The 14,315-nt window shown below is 41.8% G+C and overlaps 1 protein-coding gene across 1 annotated transcript; it reads left to right on the top strand.

Annotated features, from left to right (window-relative positions):
• Positions 1-1,324: 1,324 nt before the first annotated feature.
• STT3A (STT3 oligosaccharyltransferase complex catalytic subunit A) lies at positions 1,325-13,978 on the top strand. Its single transcript, XM_083480511.1, has 18 exons — positions 1,325-1,676; positions 5,189-5,311; positions 5,543-5,603; positions 6,337-6,458; positions 6,764-6,909; positions 7,310-7,400; positions 7,500-7,606; positions 8,187-8,351; positions 8,887-9,067; positions 9,587-9,742; positions 10,047-10,138; positions 10,269-10,424; positions 10,686-10,874; positions 11,984-12,100; positions 12,314-12,416; positions 12,527-12,715; positions 13,106-13,221; positions 13,713-13,978. Exons 2-18 carry the CDS (start codon positions 5,224-5,226, stop codon positions 13,749-13,751), a joined length of 2,118 nt encoding a protein of 705 aa, XP_083336637.1. The 5' UTR covers positions 1,325-1,676; positions 5,189-5,223; the 3' UTR covers positions 13,752-13,978.
• The last annotated feature ends 337 nt before the right edge of the window (positions 13,979-14,315 follow it).

Raw genomic sequence — 14,315 nt, 5'->3', positions numbered from 1 at the left:
CGGGGTGGTGAATGCTTCCCTCTGTGAGGGAGCCTTCCCAGACCTGCTGAAAGAGGCGGTCATTAAACCGCTTCTTAAAAAAAACATATTTAGACCTGACCAATTTGGCCAACTATCGCCCAGTCTCAAATCTACCATTCTTGGGCAAGGTGATTGAGCGGGTGGCTGCCAAACAACTCCAAGCACGCCTGGAGGATGCAGACCATTTGGTATCCCTTCCAATTGGGATTCAGGTCTCACCTTGGGACTGAAACTGCCTTGGTCACGCTGGTTTATGATCTCCGGCGGGCTAGGGACAAAGGCGAGAGCTGTTTCCTAGTTCTGCTGGATCTCTCAGCAGCCTTTGACACCATCGACCATAATATCCTTCTGGACCGTCTAGAGGGGCTGGGAGCTGGGGGCATTGTTATACGGTGGTTCCGCTCCTTTCTCCTGGGCCGTGTCCAGAAAGTGGTGTTTGGAATACAGTAGTTGGTTTGGAAGACAATAATCGGGCATCCGAACAACATGACCAGTCCACCGAAGTTGATGTTGAAGAATCATTGTTTTGACACTGGTGATCTTTGCTTCTTCCAGTACACTGGCATTAGTTTGCCTGTTTCCCAAGTGATGTGCAACATTTTTTGGAGACAACCTTGATGGAATCTTTCAAGGAGTTGGAGATGACACTTATCAGTGGTCATTGTGTCACAAGCATACAGTATAAATGTAAAGGGACCCCTGACCATTAGGTCCAGTCGTGAACGACTCTGGGGTTGCGGCGCTCACCTCGCTTTATTGGCCGAGGGACCTGGCGAACAGCTTCCGGGTCATGTGGCCAGCATGACTAAGCCGCTTCTGGCGAACCAGAGCAGTGCACAGAAATGCCGTTTACCTTCCCACCGGAGCGATACCTATTTATCTACTTGCACTTTGATGTGCTTTCGAACTGCTAGGTTGGCAGGAGCTGGGACCGAGCAACGGGAGCTCATCCCGTCGCGGGGATTCGAACCGCTGACCTTTTGATCAAGTCCTAGGCTCTGTGGTTTAACCCACAGCGCTACCCGCGTCCCTAGCATACAGTATGCATACAACTAAATATGGGTGTATAGTTCTGCAATTCCGAAGCTACTCATCTTCCAACGTGCTCTTGAAAAATTATGCAACGCTACCCCCGTTGCACCGCCCTCCCAGCTCTACAATTCTATAAATCCCATTGCACTAAGCGGAGCTTACCAGATGCATCTGACTGCACCGGCATAGCATAGAGCCCTGATCTCCTTCCCCGGCCACGCCCCTCTGCATCCTGTCATGTGGAGAACTGTGGCCACACCCCTCCTGCCCGACTCCGAATTCTACCAACCGGGAGCGACACGTCACTGCTCGCGCCCTCAACCAAACTTCCCTGGTCCCTCAAAAGACAGCCTTCACCGCCGTCTCTCTCCCCTCCGCCAATCAGCGACGGAGGCGGCGGAGCGTGCCTCTGAAACCTCCCCTTTGGCGAAAGACGCTGGCCTCGTCCTAACGGCGCTCTTCGGAGAGGCCGCCCCCCTTCGGCGTGATCGGCAGCCGTCTCCGCCAACCGCTGGCCGGCAGTTGGGCTGGCGGGAGGCGGGCCGTCTCTGCCGCAGGGAGTGGATGCGCGTGGAGCGGATGGCTGAGGGAGCGGGCTGAGGAGAGGCGCCCGAGTCACACAGGTGAGGGGAAGCGAGCGGGCGCCGCGGCTGGGCTGAGGCTTCCTGAGGGGGGCGGGAAGAGACTTGGCCGGGGCCTGAGGGCGAGCAGGGGAGGCTGAGGGCTTCTGCGCGAAGCTGGCCTGGCGGGGCCGGCGGGACCCGCGACCTCGGAGCGAGCTGGCCGCCGGCTGAGGCGGTTCCGCTTTCTTCTGCCTGGCAGGAGCGGCGACGCCTTCTTTGAAAAGTGCCTCCCCTTCAGCCCTGAAATACGGTGCTTATTTCTCCCACGCCGGTCACAAAGGCCCATGTTGCCGCTCTTTAGCACCCCAGCCGTGCCCCGGCTATTACGCGGAGGGCAGGGCCACAGGCCCCTTCCCTCGAGGGGCTTGCGGTCTGCAGAAGATGAACTCTGAGGGAAGCGGTTTTCCTTTTTTAAAAGCAGCAGCAGCATTACAGCCGGACAGGGTCTGTGTTGCAAGAAGCAAAACTGCATACGGAGAGAATAGTGGCACGTCCCCTTTGTCATGCTGGTTTCCCCCCTCATAGAATCGTAGAGACTTCTTTGAAATGCCTGGGGAGCTTTGAAAGTGGTAAAACGGTTTTCCAGCTTCTCCAGCGGCCCATCTTGAAATCGGGAGTGGCACATGTCCGTCACCACCTTTAGCTTTGCCTAGATCTAGGCCCAAACTTGGGTCTCCATCTGTTTTTGGACTGCAGTTCCCATCATCCCTGACACGGGTCCTTCTTAGCTAGGGGTGATGGGAGTTGTAGTCCCCAAACAGATGGAGACCCAAGTTTGGGAAACCCTGATCTAGGCAATGCATGCTTAACCTTTTTAAGGGAGGGTGCTCCCTCCCGCAAATCTTAAAAGCCCTATCAAAGCTGTGAGGCAAGATATGCCTTCCCTGCTTAGTTGGCAGCCTCCTTCCCCACCAGGGGCTATAAAGGCAGGACACATGCTTCGTGTGCAGAAGAGCTCAGGGTGTCTCCCGTTAAAAGACCTTGAAGAGCTAATGGTTCTTAATGCAGACAGCAGTGGACTGATGGTGTTATTCATTGTAAATTAGCTTTATTTAAGCAAGCAGACAAATGTTTGCAAAGCAGACCTCCCCTGTTCTGTTTCTATAAAGATATGCTCCCCACCCCATTTCATAATATTGTGGCAAGTTTCTCATGAACCATAGAATTCCTTCCTTGCATTAAGAAATGTACTGGTGGCACATGCATACGTGTAGATCAGCAGTATGGCTAATCAAACTCTGGTTAATCCCTGCACATGCACACACCCACAAAACATGCAAACAAGCCCTTGTACTCGCACAGCAAGACAGGGTTCCCTCTACAAGGTCATCTAACAAAAAATAATAATAATTAGTTCTGTAAAATTAAGTAGACCAGTATCAAAGAGATACTGAAAGCATTTCTTCTTCCTATCTCTTTTTTAGTCTTATTTGGACCCTTGGCAGATATAAAATACTGTGTCATAATTACTCATTTTTGCACTCTTTGGGATAGGGCGTTAATTGAGGTCCACAGAGTCATAAGGCAGTAACTGTGCCTTGTGTTCTTAGAGCCTTTTGTCATGTAATAAATATCCCCAGAAATAGATAACATTCCATTTTCAGCTCTCTAGAATCTGCTGGGATGAATTCTCTCATCAGAGTATAAGGCATGTTGCTTTTTTAAAAAATGTCCTCATGGTACAAAAGATTTGTTTCTTAAAGGTTCTGCTTGTGATGAGGATGGCCATACTGGTGAGTAAGCTGTAGTCTTGGAACATCCAGCGTAATGCAGCTAGCTATATTAGTTGTAGGTATACAGTCAACCTTGGTTCCCAAACGCCTCCGTTTTAGAACGTTTCGGCTCTCAAACGCCGAAAACCCAGAAGTAAATGTTCCGATTTTCAAACGTTTTTCGGAAGCCAAATGTCCAACATGGCTTCTGCTTGAGTGCAGGAAACTCCTGCAGCCAATCAGAAGCTGTGCCTTGGTTGTCGAATATTTCAGAAGCCGAATGGGCTTCCGGAACGGATTACGTTCAACAGCCGGTGTTTGACTGTACTAATTGGTGTAACATGTCTCTCTGTGTGTTATGCCTGACATTGCTATTAAAATACCAGAGGAGTCTTGGCTTGATAGATGTGGGATTTCAGATGGCAAATACTGTACAGACACATCTTTTAGACTATCCCTGCACCCCACCCCTAGCACAGCCTTGGGTCCTCAGTTCTTCAACTACAGCTCCCATCATCCTTAACCACTGGTCATGCTGGCAAGGAATGATAGGAGTTGTAGTCCAACAACATATACAGACTCAAGGTTGAGAGGCTGCCTTAGCATCTCTTAGCAAAAATGAACTATGTTTTTTTGGGACAGTTCATTTCTATCAATTTCATATCCATATGTGTCGCTGGTAGATTTACCCATTTGTCTACCGATCACTATTGCTCAATATTTACCTAGTGCTATCAGTGTTGTAGACAGTGACAAGCCAATCAGAGTCTGCTGCGCTTAACAGTTGCATCAAGTTACTTAAAATGGCTTCTATTTGTTTTGTCTGTATTACCCTTCCAAAATTTTGTACTACTGAATTTCTGATAGAAAATGCACACTCAATATTTGTGTGTGTATTTTAATATGATGTTTGCGGTTTGTAAGATACTGGGTGGGAAAATAAAAGTAACGTTGAAATGTATAAGTGAATATATTTTGTATACTGTGCTTTATTTTCTTTTAAAAATCATTGGCCTCACAAATGCATAGATAGGACCCAATTTTGGTACAATAATGAATGCATTTTCTTTTAATATATTTGAAAAAATATGACTATATAAGAGAAAATTCCAGTTCAGGCTGTCATTACACATTTTATTTATTTATTTAAATTTTATACCGCCCTATACCCATAGGTCTCAGAGCAGTTCACAACATAAAGTTACAATATAAAAAGCACAAAATGCATAATAAAAATTATTAAAACAGTTAACAATACTAATGTATACAAACTAATAAAAATACATTCCTCCAACAAAAGCCTCTAAACAATACCCAGCCCACAAATATAAATATAAAATCCAAATTAACATATAACATTTAAAAACAAGTTATAAACAATTAGCTGGCATAGGCTTATTTTATACCTGAAAGCTGCTATGTTAATGTATCGGAACAATTGATGTTGGCTAACACAGATCTATGAGTATATACCCAGAAGCAAATCCTTTTGAGTCCATTGGAACTTACTCTCTGATAAGTGTGTATGGTATGCAACCTTAGAGACTTTATATGGGCAGAAGATGGTATTGGATCAGTTCCTCTGAAAAAGGAATGCTTTTGTGTGGAATTGTGTCACTGAGATTTTAGATTGGTTCTCATAGGAGGGATACCTTGTAAATGACCCAGGAGATGACCTGTTCTAAGAAATATGTTTGCTTGTAATGTTATAATTTAGAGAGCCTGAAGACTTGGTTGCACTAGTTCAGTTTTAAAAACCCCAACAACCTTGGTGATCTCTACTTTCTGTTTTCCTTCCAGGTATTTAAGGATTGCTTGCTGTTGCCTTTGCCAAAATGACCAAGTTAGGCTTCCTCCGCCTCTCTTATGAGAAACAGGACACTCTCCTCAAGCTCCTGATTCTGTCAATGGCAGCTGTGTTATGTAAGTATGAGTTTAAAAAAATAAGTCAGGGATAACTATATGACTATAAGCATCATCTGCATCTGCTGGTTCATTTTGTATCTTATGCCTTGATGCTTATAACACAATGTTAGATGCTTCTTTGATGGCTATAACAGTTTCAAACTATTAAGCTTCCACATAGCAAAGGACCAGCATTAAAAACATTTTACCTGTACAACTGCATTAATATTCCTTCCTTTTATGTTGCAGCTTTCTCTACTAGACTCTTCTCTGTATTAAGATTTGAGAGTGTCATTCATGAATTTGATCCGTAAGTATTCCTGTTGCCTCTCAGTAGTCTACTTTGCTCTGAGAGAGCAATTGTTCTGCTATGTACAGGTGTTGATTGTGGTGTTACCCAGAAGTATATTGATAGATTGTCCTTCTCTAATGACAGAGCTTCAAAAATATTTGAACGATAAGAGTTTTTCTGCAGAAAATTTTAATAGGGTTAGCCTTGGTGAATTCAACAGTAGAAGTAGTATCAATTTTAGTTAGACCCATCTGGATTGAATAGGGAATTGATTTAAAAATGTAAAGATGAAAGTATAGTAGAATGAATGTTTTCATAAGTAACTTCTGAAGCTGTGAGACCAATGACAATTCTGTTTTCCAATGAAACATTTAAATCAGTGGTTGCATGAACATGTTTATGGGAGATGGAGCTTCTTTGCTTCAGATTTCCAGTATGATTTAGAGAAGGTTGTATAAAGCAATGCACTTTGTGTTGCAGTATGCCAAATGGTATATAAAAGTAATTTGGATGCTTTTAGTTGCTTGTGGTGAAAACTGTTTGGAGTGTTTGTGTTTGGAAATCAAATCCCTACTAGACAGAAACTGGAAACATTTCTCATCAATCAGGCTGACACTGATTTATGTATTAAATGTGGCAGTGCTTTTCCATAAGAACCTTAGATGAAGGCTCAGACTGTAATATGAGGAGCAGCAAATAGTGTGTTGTATATGCAGCTGAAAAGGCACTCGGATTTCTGTTGTTATCACAGGTATTTTAACTACCGCACAACTCGCTTCCTGGCAGAAGAGGGTTTCTATAAATTCCACAACTGGTTTGACGATAGAGCATGGTATCCGCTGGGTCGAATCATTGGTGGGACTATCTATCCAGGTAAAATGATGTTCAGAACTTTGTCCTTTTTTTAAACTGGATGAAAAGTGCTAGAGAGAATGGGGAACACTTGCCATGCATCATCCAGAACGGTTGTAGTGTTTTGTCAAACTTATTTAGAGCAAATAAATATCTTGCTAGTATTGAAGAGGCTTTACTTGGCCGTTTGGAGGTCAGGCATCACCCCTTGCTGGATGAGATTTGGCTCATATTTCCAAGTCCTGCACCTGCTCGTTCTGTTCTTTTGCATTTGGAAAATCTGTGATTTCTTGCCAATAGAACATCTTTCCTTCCCTCTGTTTCAGGTTTAATGATCACATCAGCAGCGATTTACCATGTTCTGCACTTCTTCCACATTACAATTGACATACGAAATGTGTGTGTTTTCCTGGCTCCCCTTTTCTCCTCCTTCACCACCATAGTAACGTATCACCTCACCAAAGAACTCAAGGTAAAAACAAGAATGGGTTGTGGTTGCAATGCTTCCTAGTGCTAATTTCATTCATCACTGTAAAAAATCTGAGACTGGTATTATTAGTTTCTAATCGTTGCTTACAAACAATTTATGAGGCAGTTAACATTGTGCATGTTCCCTTTAATTCATATAGATGATGCAATTATATGTTTGCATATGAAAATCTTCATTTTTTAAACAAGAAAATCCACATTCTACAAGTAGACCTCATTTGCAAACTTGAATTGTAATGCATACTTGCTAACCTGAAGCCTGTACAGATCTTAAAGTCAATATTGGGATTGATGAGGAAGAAGGAACCGGGAAGTCTTTTGTTACATATCGTGAAAGACAGTCTGGGCAATCAAAGTTCAATTTATTTTTTTATTCTGTCTAGGATGCAGGGGCAGGTCTCTTGGCTGCAGCAATGATAGCTGTGGTACCTGGTTACATATCTCGTTCTGTCGCTGGATCCTATGACAATGAAGGTAAGATCAGTGTTTAAAGCACACGGCTTACTGGCATGTGGAGATTGCATGATGGGGGTTTCTTCATGCTGTTGACTCCTATGTCTTGTTTATTTCCAGGTATTGCTATATTCTGTATGCTTCTGACTTACTACATGTGGATCAAAGCAGTGAAAACAGGCTCCATTTATTGGGCAGCCATGTGTGCACTTGCCTATTTCTACATGGTAAGTGATTTTTCAATAATGCTTTGAATTTCTTGAGCAGCAGTTGTTTCACCCATCAGATTAATCTTTCATCATCAGAGCTGGCTAGAGTGAGTGGAATTCAGCCTACCAAGCTGAATATGTTTTGCAATCCTGGATCCAACATCACTGCAAGTTTGTGAAGGGACTAGGTATTGGTAATAAGGAGTACTCAGCAATATTGTTATTGCTGTATTTGTGGGAGGGGTGGTGGTGGTTGAATTGGTGATTGGTGCCATAACAGTCAAGTTGTCTGTGGGCCTTCAGATTCTCTTGTGTAAATTTCATTTCAGTCATGAATACACAAGAAAACCTTAAGCAATCATCTTCACCACATCCCTCCATCTGTGAGATCCGGCCCAGGCCCAGCTTTTTCTCCCACTAGCTCAACAGGGGTATTGAGTGGCCTTTTCATTTAGCAATTGAACAAGGCTCTTTTGTAAAAGTATGCCTCTGTAGTATTGACTTCTACTTAGAAGTTAAAAATATTTTGCTTTGTGGAGTAAAAAAACAATAGTTGTTATAGATGTAAAATGCTGTGCCCCCTTTAATCTTTTTTCAGGTTTCTTCATGGGGTGGTTATGTGTTTTTGATTAACCTCATTCCCCTTCATGTACTGGTGCTGATGCTAACTGGACGATTCTCCCATCGGATATATGTGGCTTACTGCACAGTATATTGCCTAGGAACCATCTTATCAATGCAGATATCTTTCGTTGGCTTCCAGGTGAGAAATCTGGGATACTGAAGAAAGTTGGTTGTGATTTTGTGCAAATCCATGGCTAGCAGAACCTTCCTTACTGTATGATAGGGAAAAGATAAGATCATCCATCAGGATCAGTCCTCAAATAGCATTTCTCATTTAATAGAAGAGCATTATTGTATTGTTGCCTCTTGATAAAATGCCACTTTTGCTATAAAACAACCGTATTCTCTCTTTATTATACTCGCCACAGAAAAGCATGGTTTTTCTGGGCTTTACCCAGATCGTTTAGCTCTGCCTCAGCCCCATTAAGATAAATGTTATTGAACTGAAATAGAAAATTGGAGGGGGAGACACTCATCAGACCCATATAAAGTAACAATAATCGAAATGGGGCTAGTAGGTAAATGTATTCTATGTTGGACTAATTGTCCATGTGTACAGCGATAATTCTTGGTGGCAAAGGAGTGGCTTACGTATGTGAGACTGTTGGCCAGAGACAAATTATTTAGTTGTCACATAATGCAGCTTAACGGTGCATGTTTGTTCTTTCCTGCAGCCTGTCCTGTCTTCTGAACATATGGCTGCCTTGGGTGTATTTGGCCTGTGCCAGATTCATGCCTTTGTAGATTATTTGCGCAGCAAACTGAACCCTCAGCAGTTCGAGATTCTCTTCAGGAGTGTAATCTCCCTGGTTGGGTTTGTCCTTCTGTCAATAGGAGCCGTTCTGATGCTTACAGGTGCAGTTGGTGCTACTAAAATGCATGCGATTCCTATACTCTTACAGTAGGAACAATATTTTTCCTAATCAGTAGAGAATTTTCATGTTTTTGTCTGGAACCATTTTTTCCATTAAATATTTTAATACTTGTTTTTCTCAGCTGTGTGCATACACACAGTAGCTGAACTGTGTAAGCATTTGGTTTTGCCATGCTGGGAATAACAGTTTTTATTTAGATACATTCTCAGTAACAATAACTGAATTAATAATATCCTTATTTTATGTTGAATTTGCTTAAGGAAAGGGGAAGAAACTTGTTTTGATGTTTACCTGAAAACACTGAAAAACAAACATCACTAGGGGTCCATCAGGTTTTGTTTTACCTTTTACCTTTTAGGAAACTTTTAAATTTGAGCTTTGGGGAAATTTAGGTATAGAATATGCATATTGGAAATGAGATATTGTGTAAACTTGTTGAGAGATATTAATTACTCTGTAAACTTGAATATGTACATTTGGATCTCTTATTTTCATACAGGAAAGATCTCCCCATGGACTGGCCGCTTCTATTCACTGCTGGATCCTTCCTATGCGAAGAACAATATTCCCATCATTGCTTCAGTCTCTGAGCATCAGCCTACCACATGGTCATCCTACTATTTTGATCTGCAACTCCTCGTTTTCATGTTCCCAGGTGAGTTTAGCATAGCTTTTTACTATGCTTTCATACCACCCACCTTCTGCGGAATATCTGACTCTTGAGTTGGTGACTGCTAGTCTCTAAAACACCCTTCCACCATCTGGTGCCCTCCAGATATTTTAGGCAACCTCCATTATTCTTGACCATTATCCACACTGGCTGGAACTGCAAGGAGTTTTAGCCCCAAACATTTTGAGGGCTCCAGGCTGGGAAAACCTGCCCTAATGCATAGATCATAGAATCATAGAATCAAGATGTAACTCTTCTGGCAGCTGACTCATTTCTTTTTCTGTTACAGTTGGACTGTATTATTGCTTCAGTAATCTGTCTGATGCCCGCATTTTTATCATCATGTATGGTGTGACCAGCATGTACTTCTCGGCTGTGATGGTGAGTACTGAGAGTTGACTTATGGGACTGGCAATTTTTTCATGGAATCTCTTTGTTTCTGCTGTCCCTATGCTTCCACAGTTTTTATTTGCATGGTAGCCAAGCACTCAGTATGCCTCTGTCTTAACAGGTTCGTCTCATGCTGGTATTAGCCCCAGTTATGTGCATTCTGTCTGGCATTGGAGTCTCCCAAGTGTTGTCAACTTACATGAAAAATTTAGATATCAGCCGACCTGACAAGAAGACAAAAAAGCAACAGGATGCTACTTACCCCATCAAAAACGAAGTAAGTTGCTATGTGAGGTTCCTTGCTTGTTAGATTTTTATCATACTTTTCTGGAAGATACTAAAAATATGAGTCAAAAGAAGAAGGCCGGGTACTCCACTAAGATGTGAATAGGAAAGAAATATTGTGGAAATTGCACTTGAATAGTCTACAGATCACCTGCTATATATGGGTAACAGTTTTTGTGTTGTAAGTAAGGTAGTTTCTGTATAACTACTAAGTGGCTGTTTTACATTTTGATGGCTACTCTTGCTTTCCTAGGTTGCCAGTGGCATGATCCTGGTCATGGCTTTCTTCTTGATCACCTACACTTTCCATTCAACTTGGGTAACCAGTGAAGCCTACTCTTCTCCCTCCATAGTGCTGTCGGCACGTGGTGGTGACGGCAGCAGAATAATCTTTGATGACTTCAGGGAAGCATATTATTGGCTTCGTCACAATACACCAGAGGTATGAATCTCTACAGGGCTGGTCTCTGCACACACATTGAGTTTGTTTTAGGTGCTGTGGAGAGGTTGGAGGGCCTGCCCTAAAGGAGCAGGTATGCTTCCTAATCTTTATGTTGGCTGAGGTTTAGTCTAAAGCACACGTGTCAGCTATTATAAATACTTTCAATATTTCATTCACAAAGATTCCTGAGGCAGCTAACAATACATGAAAAGAAAATCATTAGACAGCAATATTTGAACTGATAAAATAATCTACAGATTCAGTAGAAGCATTATGGATCAGATCCTACTGAGGAATAAAGCGTTGCTTCCCCTAAAAACCATCAAGGAGGTTCCCTGGCAAGTGAGTGGGAGTTGAGGACAAGGGTAGGGATCCTGAGTAGGGCCTCTGAAGATTATTTTGATGATCCATCAAGTTTATTTGGAAGCAGGTGGTTAGTTTACATTTTAGGGAATCTGCATATATTTTCTCCTTCAATATAAAATATTTGTGGTGGCACTGGTACCTGTCTGAATGTGTGCTGTCTCTAATTGTCTTGAATGAACTTCAAGGTGGGAAGGGAAAATGCTGTTGGCTACTGAATCTGGTGAATGTTGAACCTTCAGAATCTGTTGAAACTCCAGAATGTTTTATAATTAATTGGGACACACGTGCAGATACATAGTATTAAAAAACTAAATTCTTCCTCATCCCCCAATAATTTAAAATACATATAATGAATTGGCACTGTACAATTCTTGTAAATACTTTTTTAAAAGCTTTTTAGAAAATTACTAATGGAAAATGGCATGTGAAGAGTCTCCAAGCCCAAGCAGAATGGTTTCTAATTAAAACACTTCTATTATTAAAAATACTTTGTCAGTATACGTATTAAATCTGTTCACAGTGGCAAATTCATCATTCTTCCGTTTTGCAAAAACCTTCATATGGTCACATATGATTTTTTGAGAATACTGTCATTTCCATTCAACTGATAATCCTAGGATACTGACCCACAAAGATAATTTTTTGTAGTCATTTTGTCCTTTCACTGCATCACAAATCAGCTCAAACTCATTTACTGCCTTTTAATTCACTACATTGATTGCTTTTTTCTGTTTCGAGCTCAGGATGCGAAAGTAATGTCCTGGTGGGATTATGGATATCAGATAACAGCCATGGCAAACCGAACAATTCTTGTGGATAACAACACTTGGAATAACACCCACATTTCTCGAGTTGGTCAGGTAGGTGCAGTAGCTCTGTGAATACCAGGGGGATTTTTTCCATTGCATTCCAGAGAAACTATGAAGGCATTTTGCAGTTTTCTTGCCCCAGCTATTTATTATGAGCTACAAAATTGAATGAAGGAGTTTAGACTCTTTATTTATACATAGATAATAGAAGGCATGGTAACTGAGATACGTGAATTTATAAGCTGCTGTTTGTTTAATTTTCAGGCTATGGCATCCACCGAAGAGCGAGCTTACGAGATTATGAGGGAGCTGGATGTCAGTTATGTGCTGGTAATATTTGGAGGCCTCACTGGATATTCCTCGGATGGTAATCTCATACCTGTATTGTGCAAATTTCCCATGAATGGACCTTTAATTGTTCTATATTAATGGGTTTTCTGCTCTGTTACATTGACAAAGTTGCTGCTTCTTCCTTAGATATCAATAAATTTCTGTGGATGGTGCGAATAGGAGGCAGCACAGACACTGGAAAGCACATAAAAGAGCATGATTACTACACGCCAACAGGAGAGTTCCGTGTGGACAGGGAGGGCTCTCCTGTGCTGCTTAACTGCCTCATGTACAAGATGTGCTACTATCGCTTTGGCCAAGTCTATACAGAAGCCAGTAAGTCACTTTTATCTGGGCACTGCAAATGAGAACCAGAAATTTTGCCTAGGAGTTGTGTTTTTGGGTGATCCCTGGTCTTCTTCCTGACACGTAATTAGTGTTTAGCGCATAATAGATTGTGGCAGGCGAGTTTTTTTCTTTCAATCACACATTACATCCTGTTTAATTTGCTTCCTCTCACTCCCCTTTTATTTAACAAGTCATTGGCTGTGAATTGATGGAAAGCTAGCGGGGCGGGGGGGGAGTTGATGTTGAAGCGTCTACATTTTTGCTAACATGAACAGATTTTTTCTTACAGTGGTAAAACTAGACTTAATAGGGAGAAGGGCACCAGGGAACTGACTGAAGCGACTTTTGTTCATTCTCTCTCCCACCTCTCTTTTCCAGAGCGTCCTCCAGGTTATGACAGAGTGAGAAATGCTGAGATTGGCAACAAGGACTTTGAGCTTGATGTATTGGAAGAGGCATATACCACAGAACACTGGCTAGTCCGAATATACAAAGTAAGTAGTTGTGCTGTGTGTGGTGTCTGTCTGCTTCCAGACACTGAGTTTTCTTTCCTGTATTTGAAAGTAATGGGAGAAATGTTGCATGGGCCCCATTTTCTTCTGGAATGGTATGTGTCTGGGCTGTTCAAAGTCCTAAACCCTAGAAAGTAATTAACACTGTCTTGCTACAACATTTAGATCTATCATGAGCCACTACATCACAATACTAGTAAAGTGGAATGGTTGCTCTGCTTTTTACCCAGACAGGATGGTGTTGGGGAACGATTGGAGAATGTTAAATTACTAGATTTCTCAACAGCACTAAATAGCAAAAGCATAAAGAGCCATGTCTTTCTCTATTGAAGATATAAAATCCTTTGTTAATTGCTAGGTTAATTATCAGAGATTTCATAGAAGAGTCCTCTGTTTTTACTGGTTAGAGACCTTTTCCTAATAAAGCTAAACTGCAAAAAAACTTTTTTTTAATATTAATTTTGCCTTAACAGGTAAAGGACTTGGATAATCGTGGATTGTCGAGAACGTAATTTGCCTTCAGATACACCATAATGAGCACTGACCGAGCCATTGCCTGTGAAGCAGTTGGAATTTTTTTATACTGTTTGTCAGTAAGGAATTGGGATTTAATTGCCCAAGAAATCCCGTCCTCATGTAATGAGTCTGTATTAGATGGAATGATTTTTATAAATATGAACCGGCTACCAAATCAGAAACAGTAGCTTTATGATGGGATCATTAAAAGGGGTATGGAAAACGTGTGCATTTGTATTCATTTATCTCTGTCCCTTCACTTGATGGTTTTCAGTTATATTCTACATGAGCAGACATAAGTAGCTCGGAGAAAGAGGATCTGTCAACACTTGAATTACTTTTCCTCGTTGCCTCTTGTAAGAGAATGAAGCAGCTGGAATAGGTATTCCACCTATGCAAATAAGCCTAGCTTGTTAATTTACACACACACTTGCCATACAAAGAGCAAGCCTCCCTCCAGCTGTTGCCATTGAAGGAATCCAAGTACTTTGTGTATAAATAAAGTATATTTTCATATGCAGTAGGCATCTTAAAAACTAGGCTCTTAAAATTTGCATTAA

The sequence above is a fragment of the Podarcis liolepis genome (genome assembly GCF_965112155.1).
Source record: "Podarcis liolepis genome assembly, chromosome: 16".
Classification (NCBI taxonomy): domain Eukaryota; kingdom Metazoa; phylum Chordata; class Lepidosauria; order Squamata; family Lacertidae; genus Podarcis; species Podarcis liolepis.
Note: the sequence above shows the minus strand (reverse complement) of the source record. Positions and strands in the feature narration are given on the sequence as shown.